Raw genomic sequence first — 22,420 nt, forward strand, 5'->3', positions numbered from 1 at the left:
AAAGGGCCAGCGCGTGAAGCCTGCTTAGTATAGGGAGTGTCTGCCAATAACCTGCATCACAGAATAGAGTGAGCGTCTGCCTTATTACGTTTTTAACTCAAATCTATGCTTCTGGGCCGGGGGTCCCTGGAACAACATATTTTCAGATGGGGGTCGGTGGCCAATTACATATAATTTTTGGGGTTCCTTGACATGAAAATGTTTGAGAACCACTTACATAGAAACATAGGGTTTTTCAGAAAACTGTCATGATTTAGAAGACATTTTGTAGAATCGTTCTCACGTCTAAATGGGTTAAGACATTTAGGACTGAGGCTGCCGGTTCTACAAGATGTCTTCTAAATCCTGACACTGGTGCTCAAACTATAGTTCATGTCAAGGACCCCCCAAAAATTATAATGTAAAAATGATCCGCCGACCCCCATCTCAAAATATGTTGTTCCTGACCTGCAGGGACCCTCTTCACCAAGCAAAGATTTGAGTTAAAAACGTTCGCTGTGAAAGAATATAAAATTCAAAGATTTGCGGCACATATATTCACAGATTTTTTTTTTAAATAGCTAAAGTTAAAGTTTAAATAAAGTTAAAATAATTGGTTAAAGTGGTTAAGAGCTATAAAGGTGACACAGATGCGTTCCAGGTCTCAATGGGTTAAAAGGGTGACACAGATCAACTTTCTTGAATATAAATTAATCTTGATTTCATTCACCTGTTTGATTCCAATAGCTGCATGTTCATTCAAACACACCTGATTTAAATTACAGAGCAACTCTGTTTTGAATCTCATTCAACATGACATCCAGATGGTGTATTACTCATTTTAAACTTAATCAGCAGTCAGCATAGGTTAGAAATAAGCCACGTAGTAGCAAACATCGTTTGCTTTGCTTGCTGTCTCTCTCTCACTTGTAAACAAACATAATCTCAAACACTGCACCTACTGTATGTGCAGCAGAGCTACTAACTTCCCATAAGCCTGAACGGGTGGATAATCATGATAGGAATCAGATATTTCAGTAAAGTGCTTTACAGAGTTGAACGTAATCGACACAAGAAGCGCTATAAAGCAATGGAGTGTGAGAGAAATTTCTCGCTTCCAGTCCGTCCCTTGAGTCATCCGTTGGTCTGGGAACGACCCCCAATCCAACGCAGCGCAAGCAGCGGTCCACGACACAAGCAGATAAAAGTACCACTGGTGACCTTTGGCAGCAGAGAGCAAGAAGGCTTTTCCTCCTTTGCTCGACTTCCTCTTTATGTTTCTGAAATAGGATGACACCTTGAGTTGTAAACGTAAACACGATCGGCATGGATAGATCACATTGAAAGTTAAACAGTATGACATCATCGTTCGAAGCACAGCTTTGCAAACTCGTCTGTGATTATCAGGCCTGGACTGGCCACTTGACTTAATGTCCAGTGGGCCCAATGAATGAATGCCCAATGCATGCTTTAATAGTTACCGTTTATATTTTATTCTCACCCTTGAGCAAACAATAAAAATAATCAAAACATCTGTGAAACAGCAATGTTCTCTAACAAAGATTAATTTGTTTTGAACACAAATCGAGTGTCTCATCACACTTCCCAGTGTCCTTCTTGCCCCCAAGGGCCCAGATGGTCTGAATTATAGCATGATTATATACACCATAATAATAAGGCCTTCTCAATGCCCAGGACAATACTCGAAATATGCAGTCATGATTCTGAGAAAAATAACAAATAAAACACATAAAAAATATAAATAAACTTTCCCCTTGATTTGTAATGATCTTAGAGCCTCTTTATATCCCCACCCCTCTTAGGACATATCTTCAGAGACAAATTACGACATATGCACCTTCCTTACTCTGGGGTGAAAATGAAAGAAAACATCGATTTCATTTCCCACCATTCCTCTCATCTTTCCACCACACCTCTTATTAGATTAGATTTGAATAGATGTGGATGTCATACATCAACAGCCTCGAAAATAAAGTCAAACCATCATTCATGTCACCACATTATTTCCCCTATCTGTAATTCTCTCTTCTGCAGTTTGTCCGCTGGGATTTTAAAACGGAGATCATAGATTTAATATCCCTAATCTGGCTAAATGATTTATTAGATTTGTTAAAATATACAGATGAAACCATGTGGTCTACATTTCTTATTCTGCATAACAGTGACTGACTGTTTCCCTAACTGTTAAGGGGTAGTTCAGCTGTGTTTTGGCCCCAAAAGCAGGTCTTTAAATCCAAAAACAGACTTTCAATTAAGCAGCACAACTTTGTAGTATGAACAAAAAACTGGCTCACTGGTTAATGAAGTATCTATTCTAGGCCTACCTATTTATGTCTATAGCAAAAACAGCACAGAACAGCAGGGCAAAGAGAAACACTGCAGCCAACCCATGAAACCAACAAGAAAATGTCACATTAATTTGCTTTAATTGATGTATTTTGGTCTTGGAGTACAGATCCTTACACCTTTAATTTACTAGGTCTGGCCCCTAATACATGTATTGGATATTATGCCCTCCAGGGACATGCTTTATTTGTATAATTGTCCAATATTCATTTGTTGCCTCAGTCAGTACACCTTAAAGGTATTCAATTTTTATTGTTTATATTTGTCACGGTTTGCAGGTGTTAGGACCCAAGTGCAGGAAACTCAAACAAAGGCAGGACAAGAAGATCACATAAACGTGACTTTACTTGGGAAATGACATAGGATAACAGAAGTACATACACTGAACTTAAAACCTGACACTAACTTAAGTTCCAGCACTGAACAAACACAAGGCAGAGTTTAAATAGTCACTGGAGCTCATCACCCAACCTAGCTCAGCTGGTCCCCACAGGTGATGGCACTCAGGGCAATCAGAGTCAGAGGAGCAAGACTTGGGAGAGACAGCAGAGGGAAATCATGGACAAACGGAGGGGCTCAGGACGTGACCATGACAATATTGCCTTTCTTGATTGATTTATTCTGTTGTAGCTGTATTTATTCTACTTGGTTTTCAAAATATATTTAAAAAAATCCTTTTATCTGGAAAAAATATACCACCTGTAGCCTACTCACCTGTGTGCAGTCCCTCTCCATGATAACGGTTTGGCGTGGGGCATCTGATTGGACCCCGCTGATCCCAGAGTTGTACTACTGACTGTTTGTCAGTTCTTCTTTATGCCTGATGAAGGTCTGAACCCGAAACGTTGCTCAATAAATCTAACTTAAGAAAAATAGGACCCTATTTTGCGTGTCTTAAGTACCAGGTCTTATTACTTAACTTGACCTGGAGGCATGGTCAATGCCATTTGGCTATTCTGAGTGGCCAAACAGCATTGACCATGCCTCCAAGTCTTAAGTTAAGTCATAAGACCTGGTTACTTAAGACACGCAAAATAGGGCCCATAGTGTCACTATATCCTTTGAACTGTGTCTACCTTTGTCCAGCACCAGCGAGGGACTGGGTGTGGCAACCCTGTTGTTTCTTAAACATCTTGCAGCCAAGCATCTTTCAGTCCCACGTTCACAATCAACTCAAATGTAGGTGACATCAGTTCTTCCGTGTTGTCATGAGTACAACACTAATGAACACTAAGAAAGAAATAAGACTGGCTGGTAAATTAATTCAATCACGTTGTGGGATTTTTATCGAAATATGCATCCATCACATTGTAATGGATGCATTACAATGTGGGTGACATCATTCACAGAAGAACTGATGTCACCCACATTGCAGCATTTCATTTCACTAGTTTACATCCTTCTGTGAAGATGAGCTATTACAAATCGCTTGAGAATGCAAGTTAGCCATCCCACTAATTACCCAAGTTCTTACTGTCAATTAAGCCATAATCCTCTTTTATGGAAAAGAGATTTTCTGTGTTTTGGGTTTTGTTTCTGTTTAGGGCCTCGCTTTCTTTTAGAAACAAGTCACACAAATTAGAGTCAAAATATATTTTTTAATTCTGATGCTCATAGCTGCCCATATAACACATCTGCACGACAAAGTGATAATCTTGGATTAAGAGTTGTGACTGTAGAGTCATACTCATATTGTAGACAGTAGATTATCATTTCAAGATTTCTGGTAAGCATTCAAGGTTCAAGTTTCTTCTTTATTGTTATCTTGTGTATATGAGAGCAAAACATATTTTTGTTTTGGCTAAGTATAAATTGTAATAGTAATTAAAGAAAATATATAACGCAAGCAGTAGGCTAGTAGGCCTACTATTATGCTTATATGAGGAAAATAGAGTATAGCTTACTTGAATTGACTACTCTAGAGTAAACCATAATTTGCTACATATCTTTTGACAATTAAGTCAACCCCATAGGTTAACAAGGAGGTTATGATCTTGTGACCAAATCTCAAATTTCCTTTCATTAAAAGGGACAAATTAAAAGGAGTATGTATAATCTCACAAAGTCCTAAAATAGAAAAGGTCTGATCGCAGATATTACAATATACAATATACAAATAAGTTAATTAAAAAACAAATGACCATACATGTTTGGGTCCCTGAAAGTCATTGGTTTGAGGTTTCAAGTGTTCACACCCATTCCAGCATAATCGGGGCTTAGACCTGTCCTGTCTCAAGAGGAAATGAATGAGAAGCTCAAGAGAATGTGGAACAAACTGGACTTATCCATTTCAGAAATCACACTTCTTATTGCATCTTCCTGGCGCTATGTATCTATGGCACTGTGGCAGTTTTAAATTCCTTGCTGTATAATGAAACTTGTTTTTATGGTGTGGCACTGATCTCTGTATCCCTGTCCCCAGAAAAATAGCCCAATTGCAACTCACACTTCCACAGAATTCAATTGCAACTCACTTCCACAGTATCCAGAACACCGAACCGTTTTCGGAATACTGTCAAATATGAAATTAGAATTCAAATGGCCGAAAAATACACAAACCCACATGCATACAGCAAACCACACAGCTCAGCTGACACCGTTATGCCAAACACAGCTCAGCTCAGCTGCCGCATGTAGTGAAAGATACAGCTCAACTGATGTTGCTATACACCAATCACAGCCATGCTCTGTAGGCAATGTTGGCTCACAAACTTACATTTGGTCGATTATTTCTCCCCTTCAATAATACTAATTGGTATTGTATCGTTGTTATCTTTGATTAATCACCTTTACAATGAGGTAGCCACAAGGTAGCGTACTGGCCCAATCTTCAATACTAGAACGGTGCCTGTGGGCAGTGTTGGGGAAGTTACTTTGAAAGCGTAGCTTGTAAAGCTACAAGTAGCTCACCATGGCAGTAGCTTGATCAAGCTACATAGCTACCCCTGGAGAAATGTAGCTTGTAAAGCTACAGCTACATGGAAAAAGTAGCTCAGCTACTTTTTATTTTTCAGCGTTAAATTGAGAATGTACATGCGGTGCATATGAAACAAAATATATCCTACAAAAAAGTCACATGCCACGATGCCAGCTGAAATATGCCTCTCAACGGTTTTATTAAAAAAAAAAGACTTAGAGACTTACACAAATAAAAGAGGATCTGTTGAGGATACTGTGTGTTATACATGGCATTTGATCGTCAATGTTAACACATCTTAACTGTAAAAAAAGAGACCCTTGTATAATGAGATAACTACACCTACATTATAACTAAACAACTGTTACATGATGACATTTGATCGTCAACATTTGAAGACCCCTGTTCTAGACAGATTTTCCCCCATTAAAGAAAGGATAAAACAATTAGAGGCAGCTGTTGGCTTGTCAAGAGCTGACATGCCCTCAAAGCAATCAGAAAAAGGAACAGTCCTTGATTTTTCAAAGGGGGTTCTAGTACAAGAATTAACACAGCAACTAATGGTCAAAATGAATATATTTATTTCATGTTATTGCCCAAAATTGTAGCTTGTAACTTGAGTAGCTAAGCTACCAAAAATGACCCAAAAAGTAGCTGAGCTACTTGACGAGGTACACCAATATGAATGTAGCTAAGCTACCACAAGCTACAGCAAAATGTAGCTAAGCTACGTAGCTCAGCTACATGTAGCTTAATACTCCCCAACACTGCCTGTGGGGCCTCTATAGCGGTGCCCATTGGGCACTGGCCTACTTGGAACGATGCAAGTTGGAAATGGACACCTGCCACATCATCATGGGATGCGTCAAGACAAAACCTCTCGCCTCTATGCGCTAGCTGGCACATCTCTCCCACGATCATCAGACGATTGGATATCGCTCAAAATTAACGGAGAACACAGGAGATCCAGAGCCAGGTTTGTGCCGCCAGCGGCCAGACAACCAAACAAGAAATTCCAACACCTGGGAAGATGAATGGCAAAGCAATGACACAGAAGCTCGTGAATGGTTGGACAGAGGAATCACACCAACGGAAAGCAACCTTAGGCTGGACAACCTGGATGTCACTTAATAGACTGCATGTGGAACAGGGGAGGTGCAAAGCACTGATGAAAGCCTGGAACTACACAACAGAAGACATGAGCAGCTGTGGATCATTGCAGACAATATCCCACTCCCACCTGCTGGAATGTGCCGATGCCCCTGGGCACTCCAGAAGACTTGGCACAAACTACTCTGTCAGCTGAGGCCTTTGTCCGATGTTGGCAGAACGACATCTGAGATTGCTACGGACTCGAAAAAGAAGAACTAGGCAACTTAAAACTAATCGTATAACAATCAGAACAATAAAATTGTATGTCTGAAAGACATAAAGGTCCTGTACTTGCGTCAGTAATTATTTATACGGTAACGAAACTGTATTGCAGACTTGATCAAACAAAATAATTCAATTCAAATGAAAAATCAATATATTTAATGTTCAAACTCCGAGTTTCTCTTCTCCAAGTCCTGCAAAGCAAAGTTCCTTTAAATGTCTCCAATGAGTAGGCTATAGTTCCGAAAATGTAATCAAAAAGTAATGCATTGCTCTAATAATGGAAAGGATATTCCTCACCCAACCTTCAAGTCGGGAGGCCACCACAGGTTCCTTTGTCCAAAAGCTCTGAATGGATTCAGAGCTTGCTAAACCCTCAGAAATCTTCTTCAGGTGTCAAAGTTTTCCGGCCACACTACTCTGTGGTTTATCAATTTCTGATTCTGGTTTAGTATTGGCCTTAAAAGAGTCTCTTTGACAAACCACCACCAAACACTCTTTTTGATACCTAAAATGGAACCCCTGAATGACCATTCAACTACACAAAACAAAACAAAAATTCATATTTAACCAATTAGCCTAAATTCACTTGTTATCACCCAGTAGGTTATGTTTAATTTTCTTTCAATATGAGTATTGAAAGACCAGGACAAGAAATACATTTCTTCACACATTTATGTGGTGTCACAATCATGCAATCGTAGAAAGAGCAACATATGTAAATGTGTGGCCACTGGCCAGTGTCGCCCCACTTTAGTTTGAATATTAGCACAATCTCCTATCCACCAGGCTGAAGGCTGTGTTGTCTGTGTGTGTGTGTGTGTGTGTGTGTGTGTGTGTGTGTGTGTGTGTGTGTGTGTGTGTGTGTGTGTGCGTGCGTGCGTGCGTGCGTGCGTGCGTGCGTGCGTGCGTGCGTGCGTGCGTGCGTGTGTGTGTGTGTGCGTGCATGCGTGCGTGTGAAAGCCTTTTCAGTCGCACAGGGAACCACACCGTTATTATTCTCTCTGTCTTGTTTTGTTAAGCTTTTTCAATGTTGATGGAAATCAATTCCTCAACATTAAGCTATGCCTGAAAATAAAGCTAAGTGAGTGATGTTGACCATGCCAAATTGGATACTATCCCAATAGATTTGCTACTCTTATTGAGATCGAACATAATCATAACAGTGTAAGAATTAAACAGACCCTGCACCATTAGCTAACGAAAAGAAGGTCAGGGATCCACCATGCAAAGTTGGCTTTATATTACAATCGACTCGCAGCAATAAAGACCTTGGACGTATAAACACTTTCCAGACAGTGAAACATTGCTACTGGAGGCTTTCCAGATACTGACGCCATGTGACCTAATTCCTCCAGATCTCTGCTGCTTGTGTAAACCTATAGGCAATATCCTGCATAGTTCTGATGTCCTGCAGAAGCCCTGCTCAACAAAAACCCAATTTCAGAACCTGATACTGAATGAATATTTTTTTCCCCTTCAGTGATGATGGCCATATCTGTGGATTATATCACAGGTTTTCAAAGTGGGGGCTGCCACGGGGCCAATTGGAAAAGAGAGGAAAATTTGAATTATTGATACAAACGGGTGTGTTTTTTTTCTTCTTTCTTTTCTTTTTTGCAATGAGGGGCTGCTACCATGCTATGGCTATTTGGGGGTCCATGGCATGGAACTGTTTGGGAACCTGTGTCTTGACAGTGATGATAGACTATCTTGGTTATTTGTGTTATATATGCCAGGCTACTATACATTGTTCTACATTACGTCAAATAATGTAATATATGTCTATGTCAAAGAATCAAGGCCTACTGGTGGCGGTATTTCAGATGTATTGAATGGTTTGTGGCCAAAATACTTTTCTGACACACTTCTCAGGTCATCGGGGACAGGTCAGCTTTCTGTCCTCAGTGTTTTTATGTCAGCTGCTGTGCTCATGCATGCACCATTTATAAACCTCATGCACATCATCTTTGGATGGATATTCTATAAGTATGTTAGTATGTATGTAGATACCTTGTTTTTCTCCTCCGTGCCACAGACACATTTGTCGTCTGTGTGTATAGACACATTGATGACTCAATATGTGACAATAAAGATGACTATGATGTGGCACATATCTCAAATTATCCGGCTACCTGATATTTTATACTTATTTTAGTTTTTCTATTTTAGCTCAATGCTCTTTAATGTTTTATCTAAAGCACTTTGAATTGCCTTGTTGAAATGTATGAGACAAAGTCATTGCCTTGCTCTGATTCCATAGCCTTGCGACGGCATTAGAGCTATGGAGCAGAGCTAATTGCCTAGGAGACATTCACGCCTTTGAAGTCAGTAGCCTAATCAGATCATGGTCTTTGTTGGGCTTGGGCATGACTGTCGCAGCCTGGTGGTGAGACAACAGACACTGGAGGGATATAATGATTTAATTGTAATAATCAAATCAACCTCTCTCCTCTACACTTGTTTCAGCTAGGGGACTGCCCGAAGAGTTCAACAAGAAAAAGTATAGGCAATGTATTTGCAGGACAGTTTATTTGAACACATGAAAATAAATTGAATTGGGAGGTGTTGGTTATTAGTTTGTGATCACCAGATCGTAGCCTATCTGATCTATTAAAAATATATAACGTTTGCTTTGCTGATGAGGGCATTATATAGGCTAAAGTTAGGTTAGACTAAATGGGACTTAATTGACATTAGCGTCCCAATAAACAAAAGTTGTATGGTAATAAGAGTCGTCACTTTGAAATGGCCCATTAACCAAGCGAACGCATATTCAACTTTGTCTCTGATGCTGCGTGGGTAGGGTAGACTGTGGGGCTCTTTCTTTCTCCTTGTGGGACCTCCCCCTCCTCCTCCGACTGAAACTAAGCCATGCCCAGATAAATCACTCCCACAGACTGGTGCACTAACCTGCGCACACACGGGTCGGAGAGACAGAGGTGAAGAACGGACTGCATGGGTGGAAGTTTGGTGCGGGGCAATAAAGAAAATACACTGGAACAGACTGCTCTCGCGGCCTCGCCCGTAAAAAGGGGAATCATCTTGTGTAATTTTGAGCGAGTCAGGAGCATCTGGTATAGACTACATTATTCTGCAGTAATTGTGTGGTTCCAGCATTCAAAATGTCCAGCAGCAGCCCATGCATTGGCAGGGTGCTGATGGCGCTATGTGTCGCCGCTTCGGTGAATTGCATGCCGAGAGAGGCTGCGCAGCAGCATCAAGTGCCCTCGGTCAACCAAGGTAAGCTTTTAACTTTTCCTTAAAAGGCGAAATTTACACTTTGTTGTGGCTATGATTGATCATTGCATTATAAAGTAACGTTATGGGCATACAAAAGTTAATATATTGTTATTGTTATACTTATACAGTATATGGCTATATGCGTAGCCTATTTATTTTTGATTTTTGGATCATCATTTTAACATCAGTGCCTTAATATGAAAATATAATAGGGAAAACCTTACACTGCACTAGCAAAAAAGCAAAGAAAAAACGCAGAATGTAGCCTAATTTCCTATATGAAAGGGTAATCTGAGACGTTCACGGCTGACATTAATCAAAATGACTTAGGGTGCTTGGAGGAGAAAACAAATAGGGCTACAACTAGTCCCTGCACAAGTTATGTTTTTTGTCTAATTGTGCCTGCGACCCTGTCCCAAGTTAAACTGGCACATTATTGACTTAATTTCACAGTCCTGAAGGCTATAGTCATAAACGCTTATTCCATTTGAGATCTCATCTCAGTGAGTGAGTGGATTAAAAATATCTCATGGTGGCATTGCAGCTCATGGAAATGGTATAGCTAAACTCCGTGCGTGAGTGCGTACGTCTGTGCGCGACACTGCGCGTGTGGAGATGGGGGTGGGGGGCTGGAGAAGGGTGTATATAAGTTCTGCTTATTACATGGGGGGAGGGAGGAAGTCTTTTCCCATTCTTCCCCTCTAGCCTAGTCTATCCCCTCTCAAATCACACCCTGCCTATTTCCTGCTCCCTAATTAATACTTTACTGTAGCCTTCAACCATGACGTGAGAATAAATGTCATTGTCGAATTTATTTTCTTCGTGGTTATAACTTAAGTTACATTGAGAATTCAGTATAGGCTAGTTCTTTGAATGATTTTAATGGTCAAAACCACTTTGGTCAATGGACTTAAATAGGCTATACATGTTTTCAACTCTGGTAAATAGTTTCAGAGAAATTGCATATAAATGGGTTAAATACATGAACCCATTAAACTCAGTAAAACAAACTGTAACTTGTCCGTGAACATAATCCATAGCCAGGTGTTTTTTGTTGGTCCCTCTCAGATGGCTGCATGGAGAATAGTAAATTCTATGGTCTTAATGAGCAGTGGGAACGACCATACTTGGGCAGCACACTGATCTGTACCTGTTATGGAGTGGCTGGCATCAAGTGTAAAAGCAAACCCGAAGGTTAGTTCTCAACTTTGTATTCATGTTTACAATCACGTGTGTGTGTGTGTGTGTGTGTGTGTGTGTGTGTCTGTCTCTGTGTGTGTATATGTTATCAGATTTTCTGTCTCTACAAGAACAAGACCCTCCTTCACAGACCTTATTCCTCAATTTAATTAAATCTCTGCATGTGCAACACATGCAGTCATTGCTTACTGACTGTACGTTCGTCCATGCACTTAACCCATTAAGACCCCAGGCCGATTCTACAAAATGCCTTCTAAATCAGCAGTTCTCAACACAAGATTTTTCAAAAATAACAGATGTACAAGCTTGTATATCTACTATATTTGAATTGTCAAAGCAAACAAAAATCTAAAATGACACAGATGCTTTCCTGGTTTTAAGGGCTTAATCACAACTTGCTTTCATTCACTTTCAACCTTTTGGTATGGGTAGTCATTATATTATCAAAAATAGTAAAAAAAAATATTCTACAGCTTTTTACAAAAATAGCTGATCTACAAGCTCACAATTCAGCATCGCAATGTGACGTGACGTGAGCTTGTAGATCAGCCACTTTCGCTTTGTGTTGTATAGGAGAATGATATGGTGCTTGGGGGTCTCTCCTCTTCATGCAGTATGTTATCTCCTGTTCCCCTCAACCCTCTGCTGTTCCCCTGGTTCCATCCGTGTCATCATGTGACCTGTGTCTTATCTCACCACCCTGATCTCTCCCTGTAGCGGAGGAGACGTGCTATGATAAGATCAACCAGAAGTCATACACTGTGGGAGAGACGTACGAGCGACCCAAAGAGGGCATGATCTGGGACTGCACCTGCATTGGCTCAGGAAAAGGAAAGATCAGCTGCACTATTGCTAGTAAGTTTTGTGTGTGTGTGTGTGTGTGTGTCTGCGCGTGTGTGTCTGCGCGTGTGTGTTTGTGTGTGCTTACTGCTTAGGCCAGAAGAGGCTTTGTCCCCTGGCCAATAAGTGTTTAAGTGGTGTAGACCAGCTAAAGTGACCATAACTCATTGAGAATGTATACGCCTGCATGTGTCGCGGTGACCCAGACCAGACAGACAATTGCCAGTGAGCAGAAGAAGGTTTTGTAGACCACCAGACTGCTTAATCTCCAAGATTCTCCAGCAATCTCCAGATTCTCCATAGCAGATGAGATTAACAACTGGGGCAATGCAGCTGTTTGTAGCTATCTGTGTGGTTAGGTAATGGGAGGAATGGATCTCGGCTGTGTGTTTCTTACACTTGATTTATACTGCATCTACCACACAAACCCATAGCGTCCCTATTCTGGGGAAACCTTTTGGCAGAAATAGCAGATTTAAAAGCTCACAACGTGATACATTGTGAGCTTGTAGACTGGCTATTTTTTACTATATATTTACTGTAGAGTAAAAACAGGAGGGGGTCTAGCATAGAGATCTGGGGGACTCCTATAAATACTGCAGTGTTATTTCCCCCATCCCTAACACTTAGTTTAACATGTTCACTTCTCCTTTCCTCTCACAGATCGTTGTCATGAGGGTGGTGCGTCCTATAAGATTGGCGACACCTGGAGACGACCCCACGAGACGGGAGGCTACATGTTGGAGTGTGTGTGCCTGGGGAACGGCAAGGGAGAGTGGACCTGCAAACCTGTTGGTGAGCACCACCTCACTCACTCACTGTCATTTTCAGTTAGTGGCCAGTTGGACAATTGGCTGAATCAGCGATTTGCATGTTAACCCATTTTGACCTGAGATCAGATTCTAAAAATGTCTTCTATATCCTGACAGTATTCTAAAAAAGCTATGTTTCTATGTCAGTCTTTCCTCGATTAAAAAAAATGTTGTTTAGTTTCTTTTAGTAATATTTTAGTCATCTGAAATGTTTTAGTTGTAGTCCAATAAATCTACAGTTGATGTTGTTGACTAAAATGTAATTTTCGTGAGCTGTGATGGCATAAAAATGAATTCTACTGTGTGCCTACAAGCCAACCTACAAGCTCACGATGCGTGAGCTTGTAGATCGTCTATTTCCAGGAAGCATATCTGGAGCTACTGGATCTCTTCTCCACTAGTCCCTCCCCGACATTTTTGTCTAGTTTTTATTTGTCAACGGAAATTGTCAATATATTTAGTCATAGTTTCAGTCATCACAGCTTAGTCTTTATTTGGTTTTCGTAGCTGAAAAAGAGGTGGTAGCCACTAGCCAGACACGTTTCGTCATAGTTTTAGTAGACAAATTGAACGTATTTGGCCCTAACTGACTGGTCTCCACAGCTGAGCGTTGCTACGACAACACGGCGGGGACGTCCTACGTGGTCGGGGAGACGTGGGAGAAGCCCTACCAGGGATGGATGGTGGTGGACTGTACCTGTCTGGGAGAGGGGAGCGGCCGCATCACCTGCACATCCAGGAGTAAGGGCCGATTCATACTCCTATCTTAGAGCCCAATAAAAGCCGGTTCGGCTCTGTAGAGCCTACAATGTGTCATCATTTGAGGTAATGGGGGGCGGGTACCGTCCTAAAGTCGGCTCTTCGGTGCTAATGAAAATTTCTGACGAGCCGAAATAATGTCGGCACTACAGCGCCGAAACAGCGGTAAAATAGGAGTATGAATCAGCCCTAAGAAGCCATCCCTGTATCTCTATTCTCTGCATTCCTCCATTGAATTTGTCTACAGTTATCTGTATCAGAAAGGAGCAGGGTAGTGAACTCTGCTGAAGTGAAGCTGTGTCTGAATACAAGAAACAAATATGTTTCTCTCTTGTGGTTAACTTATAAGCATATTCTTTTGCTAGATATCTCTAATTTCTATTTATTCTTTTGCCATTCAAAATCTTCTCTTGATTTCCTGGGTTATTTAGTTTGATTGTACCTGTTACAACAAGGAAGGGAGAGTTGGGAAAACAAGAGGTGCACACAACGTGTGAAATTGATTTGCTCCTGGGCTCTATTTTGGAATGAGTCACGTGTGCCTACACACACACACACACACACACACACACACACACACACACACACACACACACACACAGCAGCTGGATAACATTCTAGTCGCCCTCTGATGAGGGCGACTGGCACTAAGCTACACTATGCACACACACACACTAACCTTATACTGGCAGGGCTAAGGGAAAACGGTAGTGCGTGTTTTGTTGAAGGATTTTAACAGCATGTGGTGGAAAGATCCACTGGCCGTGTTTCCAATTAGAAGCGTTTACTTGCTTACGTTTATTTACTTAACGATTCTGCCTCATGTGAGAGATGAGAATGAGAGTCATTCCCTGCTTGTTGTCATATGAGACTTCAGGGTGGCCATTTTACAACAGAGACTGATTGTCAACAGTGTGCTACAACTTGCAACTGAAAACACTGTGCCTGCATGACATGAAGCTGTTGACATATACACACACACACACACACACACACACACACACACACACACACACACACACACACACACACACACACACACACACACACACACCATGTTCTCTTTGATGCCTCTTTCTCATCCTTTTCTCCTCCTAGATTATTGTATCAACCAATACCATATGCCTCTCACTCTCGCTGATTAAATCTCTGTTTAACCACTTTTTTTTAGATCGTTGCAATGACCAGGACACCTTGTCGTCGTACCGCATTGGAGACACCTGGACTAAGACAGACTCCAGAGGTCACCCGCTGCAGTGCCTGTGCACAGGGAATGGACGAGGGGAGTGGAAGTGCGAGAGACATGCCTCTCTACACACTGTGGCACTGGGTGAGAGCTAGATGGTGTTGTTGGCAAGGCTTCTTGATGTTATGATGCGGAAGGACAAACGCATACCGCAGAGATAGAGTAGGGGGAGAGAGAGACCGACAGTGGCACAGAGAGAGAGAGAGAGAGAGATACGGAGTGAGAAAGCACTTCAGACAAACGGGCCAGAGATAAAAACAAGCCAAGGGAAAGTCGATGTGCTGAAGTGTAGGAGACATGGCTCCTCCCTCTTTATCACTGGATGGGGAGCGCGAGAGAGATAAGGCCGATTTATACTTCATCAACTGGTGAAAATAGCCGCTCTACAAGCTCACAATGTGACTATGATGCGCTGCGCTGTGAGCTTGTGGATCTTCTGTTTTTGTCGGGCGACTCCGTCATACGACGGAGCATAAATTAAGCAACAGGAAAAGATAGAGGGAGGGAGAAGGGAGATATGACATGTGGGAAAGGCCAAAGGGAGGCTAACAAACATGCCTGAAATGATTATTGTGAGTGAGACGGAGAAGTAATTAAAGTAAAGAAAAGGAATGTGTCTGACGGACAAAATTATTTCCAGCAATTTACGAGCAAGGTACGTTGTATAAATCAAATCTAGACATATTATTCTAATCTAGGGTGTTATGCAACTTTAAAATCGACAATACGTCATCACAGTTTGTTCCTCCACCTAAATTATTATGGAACTGTAATGGTGCATTTTCTTTGCTTTCTATCATGTAACTTATCGTCTGTAAGGTATAGCATATTAAAAAATAATGTATTTTCACACCAGAGAGAGGTTGTAGCTATTTCGCATTATTCTCTTGAGGACACAAAATGACACACCCTGTGAGAAACTATTCTAAGAGCAAACAACCCAACATTCTCGCCATGTCACAGATATTATTTTAGTAGTCCGTTTTTATGTAGCCATACGTAGTTCTCATCTACTAATGCCACGTCTGTGTCACAATTCAGGCACCGGCTCTCGTGTGATCACCAACATCCAACCTGCGCTGGCCGAGCTGCTGCCCCAGGAGGGAGCCTGTCGGACGGATGCCGGTATGGCTTACTCCTTGGGCCAGCGCTGGATGAAGAACCAGGGAATCAAGCAGATGATCTGTACCTGCCTGGGCAACGGAATCAGCTGCGAGGAATGGGGTGAGAGAGATGCTGTGGTTTTATTGTTACTCAACCCTGAAGTTGTAACGCTTGCACAATGGCACAATGGTCTGCAATCGCTCAATAAAAAATTCCACTATAGCCTACTAGACAACTTGATTAAGATTAATCACACATTTGTTTTGCTGCAAGAGGCCCGGGGGAGTAGTTGTTGTGGAAGGGAGGATTACATATATTCACACATGGAAACTACTAAGCAGTGGGGGCCTCAACGTCACTTTAGCCACGTTGTACTGGTTCAACTCGACCCTACTCGCTTTTGGTACTTTAATACTTAGATTCCCACTGCATACAGTACCCCCCTCATAGCGATGGTGCATGACAATGCCGTGGCATCATCTTTAACGTGATGCACACAGGAACAATAGAGGCCCATATCTTGATTCACGCTATATGTGGCTGTTGCAGGTTGCCATTTAATTGAGTATTCAAGTGAATACAAGCATGTGTAGTAAAACTTTGTAAAATGACATGCTCTGCAAAGTGCAGACTATGCTATCAATGTAAAAGAAGATTCTAGCTTAGCGTGGCTATTTAAAAGTGGTGGTTTTGTGCAGGATGTCACATATCATGTTACTCATGTAGTAGTCTGCAGTGTTTTTGATTGATTGATTGATTGATTACTATACTACTTTTTACTTTATTAGTCAGAGTTGTAAACAGCACATGGACTAAAGGCTAAAAGGGTAACACAGAAAAGTCCTGGGGACTTGTTTCCATTGTGGTCCTTTTTGATTGATTGATTGAATACTATATTAACAGTTGCAAAATAAATGTTGATCATGTACCATGCAGTGGAAAAACGCCATTAGATTAGGAAGGTTAAGAGAGGGCTGGGAACCCCCATTATTGAGGGTGTCCAGGGGGTCCCCATATACATTGTTTTTTTTTTACACTTTATTTACACTGGTTATCTCTGTATATCCCATGGCAGAGGGACCAGCTCCAGTGTACGGTGGTAACTCTGGCGGTCAGCCCTGCGTGTTCCCGTTCGTGTACAAGGGAAAGACATATCACTCCTGTATTTCTGAGGGACACAGTGACGGACAGCTGTGGTGCTCCACTTCCTCTGACTACGAGACGGACCAGAAATACTCCTTCTGTACAGAGAAAAATGGTAAGACATAGTGGTGATGATGGTTACGGGATTTTTCTGTGGTGCATGTGGATCAGTATTGTGGATGGATGAGGAAAACCTTGAGTTGTAAACGTAAACACGATCGGCATTGATAGATCACATTGAAAGTTAAACAGGACAACATGACATCATCGTTCGAAGCACAGCTTTGCAAACTCGTCTGTGATTATCAGGCCTGGACTGGCCATTTGACGTAATGTCCAGTGGGCCTTGCTTAAAGAATCTTTTGGGCCAAATGTCAGAGATTAATGTTTGCCCAGTCCAGCCCTGGTGATTATCAGAACCGAACGGAACCCGTGGCCGCGGTGTTCAGACAAGAACGCTGTGGAATTACAGCGGAGAACAGTGTGTACAAGCTCTGATAGTTGTGTATAATTTATCGTTCCTAATCCTATGCTTCCATTTGGTGACAATTTGGCCGTTTACAGACACGACCAACAATCCGTGTTTTTCGTTGCCGATGATCATCCACTAGTAATGAACATCATGAATGTATGTCATGAATGAAAGCCATTAAAAGAAAAATCCTATGGAATTTTATACAGCTGGTGCCAAATGATTAATTGATTACATCACTAGCAAAAGACGCAAAACTGGGTCAATTCAATTAGAATATACAAGTTTCAAGCTTGCAAGGCGTCGTGGTGTGCGCTTGTAGATTGGCCAGCACAGGCAGTGGTATATACTTGAATTATGATGATATAGTGTAAAACTCATACAGTTATAACTACATCTCAACTCATAACAAAAATATAGTGCGACTTTTGTGTCAGTACAGTTTGTACTACAATCTAATCTGTCATAGCTGCCATCTAGTGGATGAATAGTTGATTGCACATTATAGACCGACGCCAAGCCTACAATAGCGACGTAACTCACGCAGAGACTATGTAAGGTCTAAATAAATAACCTTATGTTTTTTGTGTATGTTTTGTCTCACCCCCACGCAAGGCAAAACGGCCTTTAATTTAAGTGGTTAAAGCCAACATTGCTGTCTGACAATGATAATACTTAATAATGACTAGGATGAGACTGGTCATGGCGTAAATGTCACTAACTTGGTGTCTGATCTGTCTTGATCCCTTTTAAACTTCAACAGTGATGGTGGCGACGCGAGGCGGCAATTCTAACGGCGCCCTGTGCCAGTTTCCCTACATCTACAACGGGCGCAACTACACTGACTGCACCGCCGATGGCCGCAGAGATGGCATGAAATGGTGCGGGACCACCGTCGACTATGATGGAGAGCAGCGCTTTGGATTCTGTCCCATGGCTGGTAAGTGTGTTTGAGAGAGACACAGTCACACAGACACGAGACCAACTAAGTTGTGCAGGCGCCTGGCAGTTGAAGTGGGTGCATGTGTTTGGTCCGACGTATTAGTCATGAGTCCGACACCCTACCCAAAACCTAATACCTAACCTCACATGAAGCCCTGAGTTCGTTTTAAACTACCACGGGTAAGTTGTAACCGGCAGCGCATGTCGGGAGCGACGGTGTTGTCGGACTAATGCCTGTCGGACTGTTAGTATGTCTAACAAACGGTTGAAGTAGTGATAAAGACCAATTACAGTCAATTATTACTGACACTAGCCTACTAGCCGTGGTGACACAGCTAGCAGCATTAGCATGGCACCATATCCCTGTCTGTCTGTCTGTCTGTCTGGGCAATTTAAATTACAATCAAGGCATTTAGCAGTCTACGACTCCACACTCTTTATGCAGAGTGACATACAAGCGCGAGGTAGATCAGCTTAAGGGCAAAAACAAACAAGTAAAGAGGGTTGTTAAGCGAGCAAGAATGAAAGAAAACGAAAGAATGGGTTGTGTTGTTGTTAAGGTGTCAATTAGTTCCCCATGAGTGACAATAGGTGCCAAGAACTGTGAGGCACTAGGGGGTCTGTGAAATGATAATGATGATGTGGAACACTGGTGACGGGTAGACTGTTTATTCCGATTGAATTTAGAAGGACATTTTGTTGTCGGGAAGAAAACATGTACCTAACTCAGAAATGAAGAACACTTTTTTTTAAAACAAAGCAATACTGCCTCATCAAAGTTGGTGTTGTGACTTTATATATTGTCAATTACTTGCATGAGAGGGGGAGAGGTGGTGGAGTTCACTGTTTTAGCAGACAGTTTGAGGGTCCAATGGAGTTAAGAAATTTTGTCCAAAGCGAACACACAGGTGTTCAATAGCACTGATTTATGCAAAAATGGCATATCTGTATATTATATGTTAGTAAAAATGTTTGCATAAAGTGGTCTCCCTGCTCTTCCATTGAGAAATGTAGACCGGGAGGTATAGGACAATTACACATGTGTTTAAAGGAGACAGAGCACTGACGATGCTTTGGCATCTTAATTGTAGTTAGGACATCGTGGTAAGATTTAAATTGTTCGTCTTGAAATTAAGAGAAAAACATTTTAACTATTCGCGTGAGCCGTGAGGTCTTTGTGCAAAGTAATGGAAAGTTATCTATTATGTGTTTTAAGCAGTGTCACAGTTGGTTGTAGGTGCGAGACCATGTCACAACAGGATGGGGTTTTTTGACGTTGATTAGATAGTGTCTGCATGGCTTCAGAGTCGTCAAAATCTTTTGCTTGGTATGTCTTAAACCACAATAAGCAAGTGCTCTAGCTATTGGCCTGTTCAACTTTTAGGTTTGTCTGGGTATGTGGCATTATAAATCAAGCATACCTCAGAGAGTTCAAACAATTGGAGAAAAAAAAATCAGCTATATATAATCTGCTACAGAGGTTTGCCAGTGTGCACAAAATGCAAGTATACACCTGGGTCTAATCTGTAGACAGTGGTTTGCAAGCTCTTTTCTCGCAAACTCAGATTTTCAGAAGAACTTGTCTGCCTAAACAAACATTTGCCGTAGTTTCATTCTACGTGTGCAGAATGTAGGAAATATTGATTACTAAATGTCAAATATACATTTGACATTTCTTGACTACCTAAATCTTATAATCTTATGAATCATCAAATTAAAAGGCCAATTATTCTACTGGCTTGCCATACAGAATATAACCACTTAATCCCTATTTTGTATACTTTGTTGTACAACAGTGTTGCATGGCGAAAGTTGAGTTTAAGTTAAATATTAACATCTTTTCATGCTGCATGTTTAATTTTTATAATTTGTTAGCCTTTATGAACGATGACCTCAACCCTACTACGCTGCCCTCGGTGCCCTTCCGGAGGGAGCCCTTCAAAGTACTTTGTACTGTCCAAACAGAAGCTATGGACGTCTATGAATGACTCCCTTCTGCTCCGAGAGGATTCACTTAACACTACTAAAAACTATACAACCTTACTTACAGTAGTGTCAGATGTTTATGACCTGGCTCTCTCCCTTTGCATCTTAGTTCAAATCCGCTATCATATAGTTTACATTCATTTGCAATAAAATGCTTTTGCCCCCCAGGGACCCAACTTTAGTAGTTCCCACAGCTGGTGTTTACACTGACCGACCGAACAGTTATGAAGCTTTAAGTGGCCACTTTATGAGTCATTAAGTGAATGGGGGAATTGCCCCGTGAAAGGAAAGATCTGATTTTCTATAACGGGGGAGTTGGAGAGCTGTTGCTGGTTCTCACAGCAGAACTGGATCCAGGCCAGATACTGTACATCCAGACCCTAGATAACCCTAGATAACTGCATTGGGCCAAAAGCAGTGGTGTAAAGTTTATTTAAGTACTGTACTTGAGTACAATTTTTACTTGGGCATTTCCAATTTCAAATACTTTTACTTCTACTCCACTACACCTCAGAGGCCAATATTGTACTTTTACTCCACTACTTTAATTACCAGTTACTTTGTAGATTTAGATTCTTATTCTAAAACATACTGTAACCACTCCAGTGCTATGTACATTTCGGCCATTTAAAAATAGCCGATCTACAAGCTCACAAATGCATCGCAATGCGATGCATTGTGAGCTTGTAGATTGGCTATTTTCAAAATATTTGTAGACATTTTAAAACTGAATTGAATTGAGTCATTCTGCATAATGAGTACTTTTGCTTTTGGTACTTTAAGTACATTTTGATGCCAATACTTTTGTACATTCTAAATTACGGACATTTACTTCTTTCTATTATATTACAGTACGCTATTGATACTTTTACTTAAGTAAAACATTTCAGTACTTTTTCCACCACTGGCCAAAAGAGGCCAAAGGAGGACGGATCCATCTGAAGCTGTGACGAGCTCCAGACCCACCATCACACAGAACATTATGGAGTCAAAACAAATATCCAAGCTTAACTAGAGGTCAAAGCCACTAAAGCCTGACCCTACGCAGAAATGCAGACTCCACCCTAACGTGGAAGACTTGTGTGCTGTGTTTGTATATAATGTCAGTAACTGCGAATAAAATAATTGTTTAGAATTACAAAGAAATCCTATCAAAGCGGAGAACGGAGGCCGTGGTCTCGTAGCTCACCCAGAACGGTTCATCACATGAGCTAAGAGCATGTGTCCATATGTAAGCCATATGCAAATGCCCATCGAGGGGCCGGGGCACTTCATTACAAACCTATATATAAGATCATAGGAATGAACGTTCTGGTTCCAGCTTAGATTTGCCCTTTAATGTACTAGCTGGCCTGATTAGGTCCAGACCCTGCATGGCACAGTGGCACACCCTGCATGTCCACAGGATTCTAGTCTAGCATTGCAGCTGAAGTACATAAATAAAGCATTATGAATAAAACCCAACTAACCACTATGCTGCAGTTAACAGAAACAAACTCTGATCCTTTAGTCACGGAAGGATCAGGGCTGGTATCTAAGGTTTAGTGCATTGTTGTACCAATGAACTTGTTCTTTACGAGGGGACTTACTGATGGAATTCACCCTCACAGTGGTTTTACGCTTATTCCCTTGTTGTGGCCCTCATACCCTTATCTACAGAAACATTCTTCATCATAGTTTTATTCGACGAAACCAACACTGATCCCTAGCATCTTTGTTCCTGATGTGGTATCAGTCTTAGGGGTGCCAACTCCAATAAGGACCGAGCGCCAGTAATCAAAGTTGGTTGGCTATAGGGATCAGATCCTCCCTAGCAGAGAGAAAGACCCTGGCTGGGATCCAATAAACTGCGATCTGCCCTGCTGTGTGTTTCTACTCTCTCCATTTAGTCCTCCTTCTCTCTGGACCGACATACGGTATACCCTCCCTGGGTTTACAAGACAGTCAAAGGACACGTGCAAAATACAACTGTCTGCTGCCTGCTTTCCATCAGAGAGATATGTTTACTGTCTCATACAAACGCACTTGGCAGATGC

At 41.5% G+C, this 22,420-nt stretch overlaps 1 protein-coding gene across 2 annotated transcripts in view; it reads left to right on the forward strand.

Annotated features, from left to right (window-relative positions):
* The first annotated feature begins 9,552 nt into the window (after nucleotides 1-9,552).
* Nucleotides 9,553-22,420, forward strand: part of fn1a (fibronectin 1a) — a 51,642-nt gene continuing 38,774 nt past the window's right edge. For both annotated transcript variants that reach the window (XM_080786300.1, XM_080786301.1), the window contains exons 1-9: nucleotides 9,553-9,880; nucleotides 10,949-11,074; nucleotides 11,798-11,935; nucleotides 12,584-12,715; nucleotides 13,336-13,473; nucleotides 14,663-14,821; nucleotides 15,779-15,961; nucleotides 16,917-17,099; nucleotides 18,220-18,396. In XM_080786300.1, the coding sequence (XP_080642426.1) occupies nucleotides 9,763-9,880; nucleotides 10,949-11,074; nucleotides 11,798-11,935; nucleotides 12,584-12,715; nucleotides 13,336-13,473; nucleotides 14,663-14,821; nucleotides 15,779-15,961; nucleotides 16,917-17,099; nucleotides 18,220-18,396 (1,354 nt within the window). In that variant the 5' untranslated portion in view covers nucleotides 9,553-9,762. The remainder of the gene's footprint in view (nucleotides 9,881-10,948; nucleotides 11,075-11,797; nucleotides 11,936-12,583; nucleotides 12,716-13,335; nucleotides 13,474-14,662; nucleotides 14,822-15,778; nucleotides 15,962-16,916; nucleotides 17,100-18,219; nucleotides 18,397-22,420) is intronic.

Source organism: Protomyctophum bolini, assembly GCF_963924005.1.
Source record: "Protomyctophum bolini genome assembly, chromosome: 16".
Lineage (NCBI taxonomy): Eukaryota > Metazoa > Chordata > Actinopteri > Myctophiformes > Myctophidae > Protomyctophum > Protomyctophum bolini.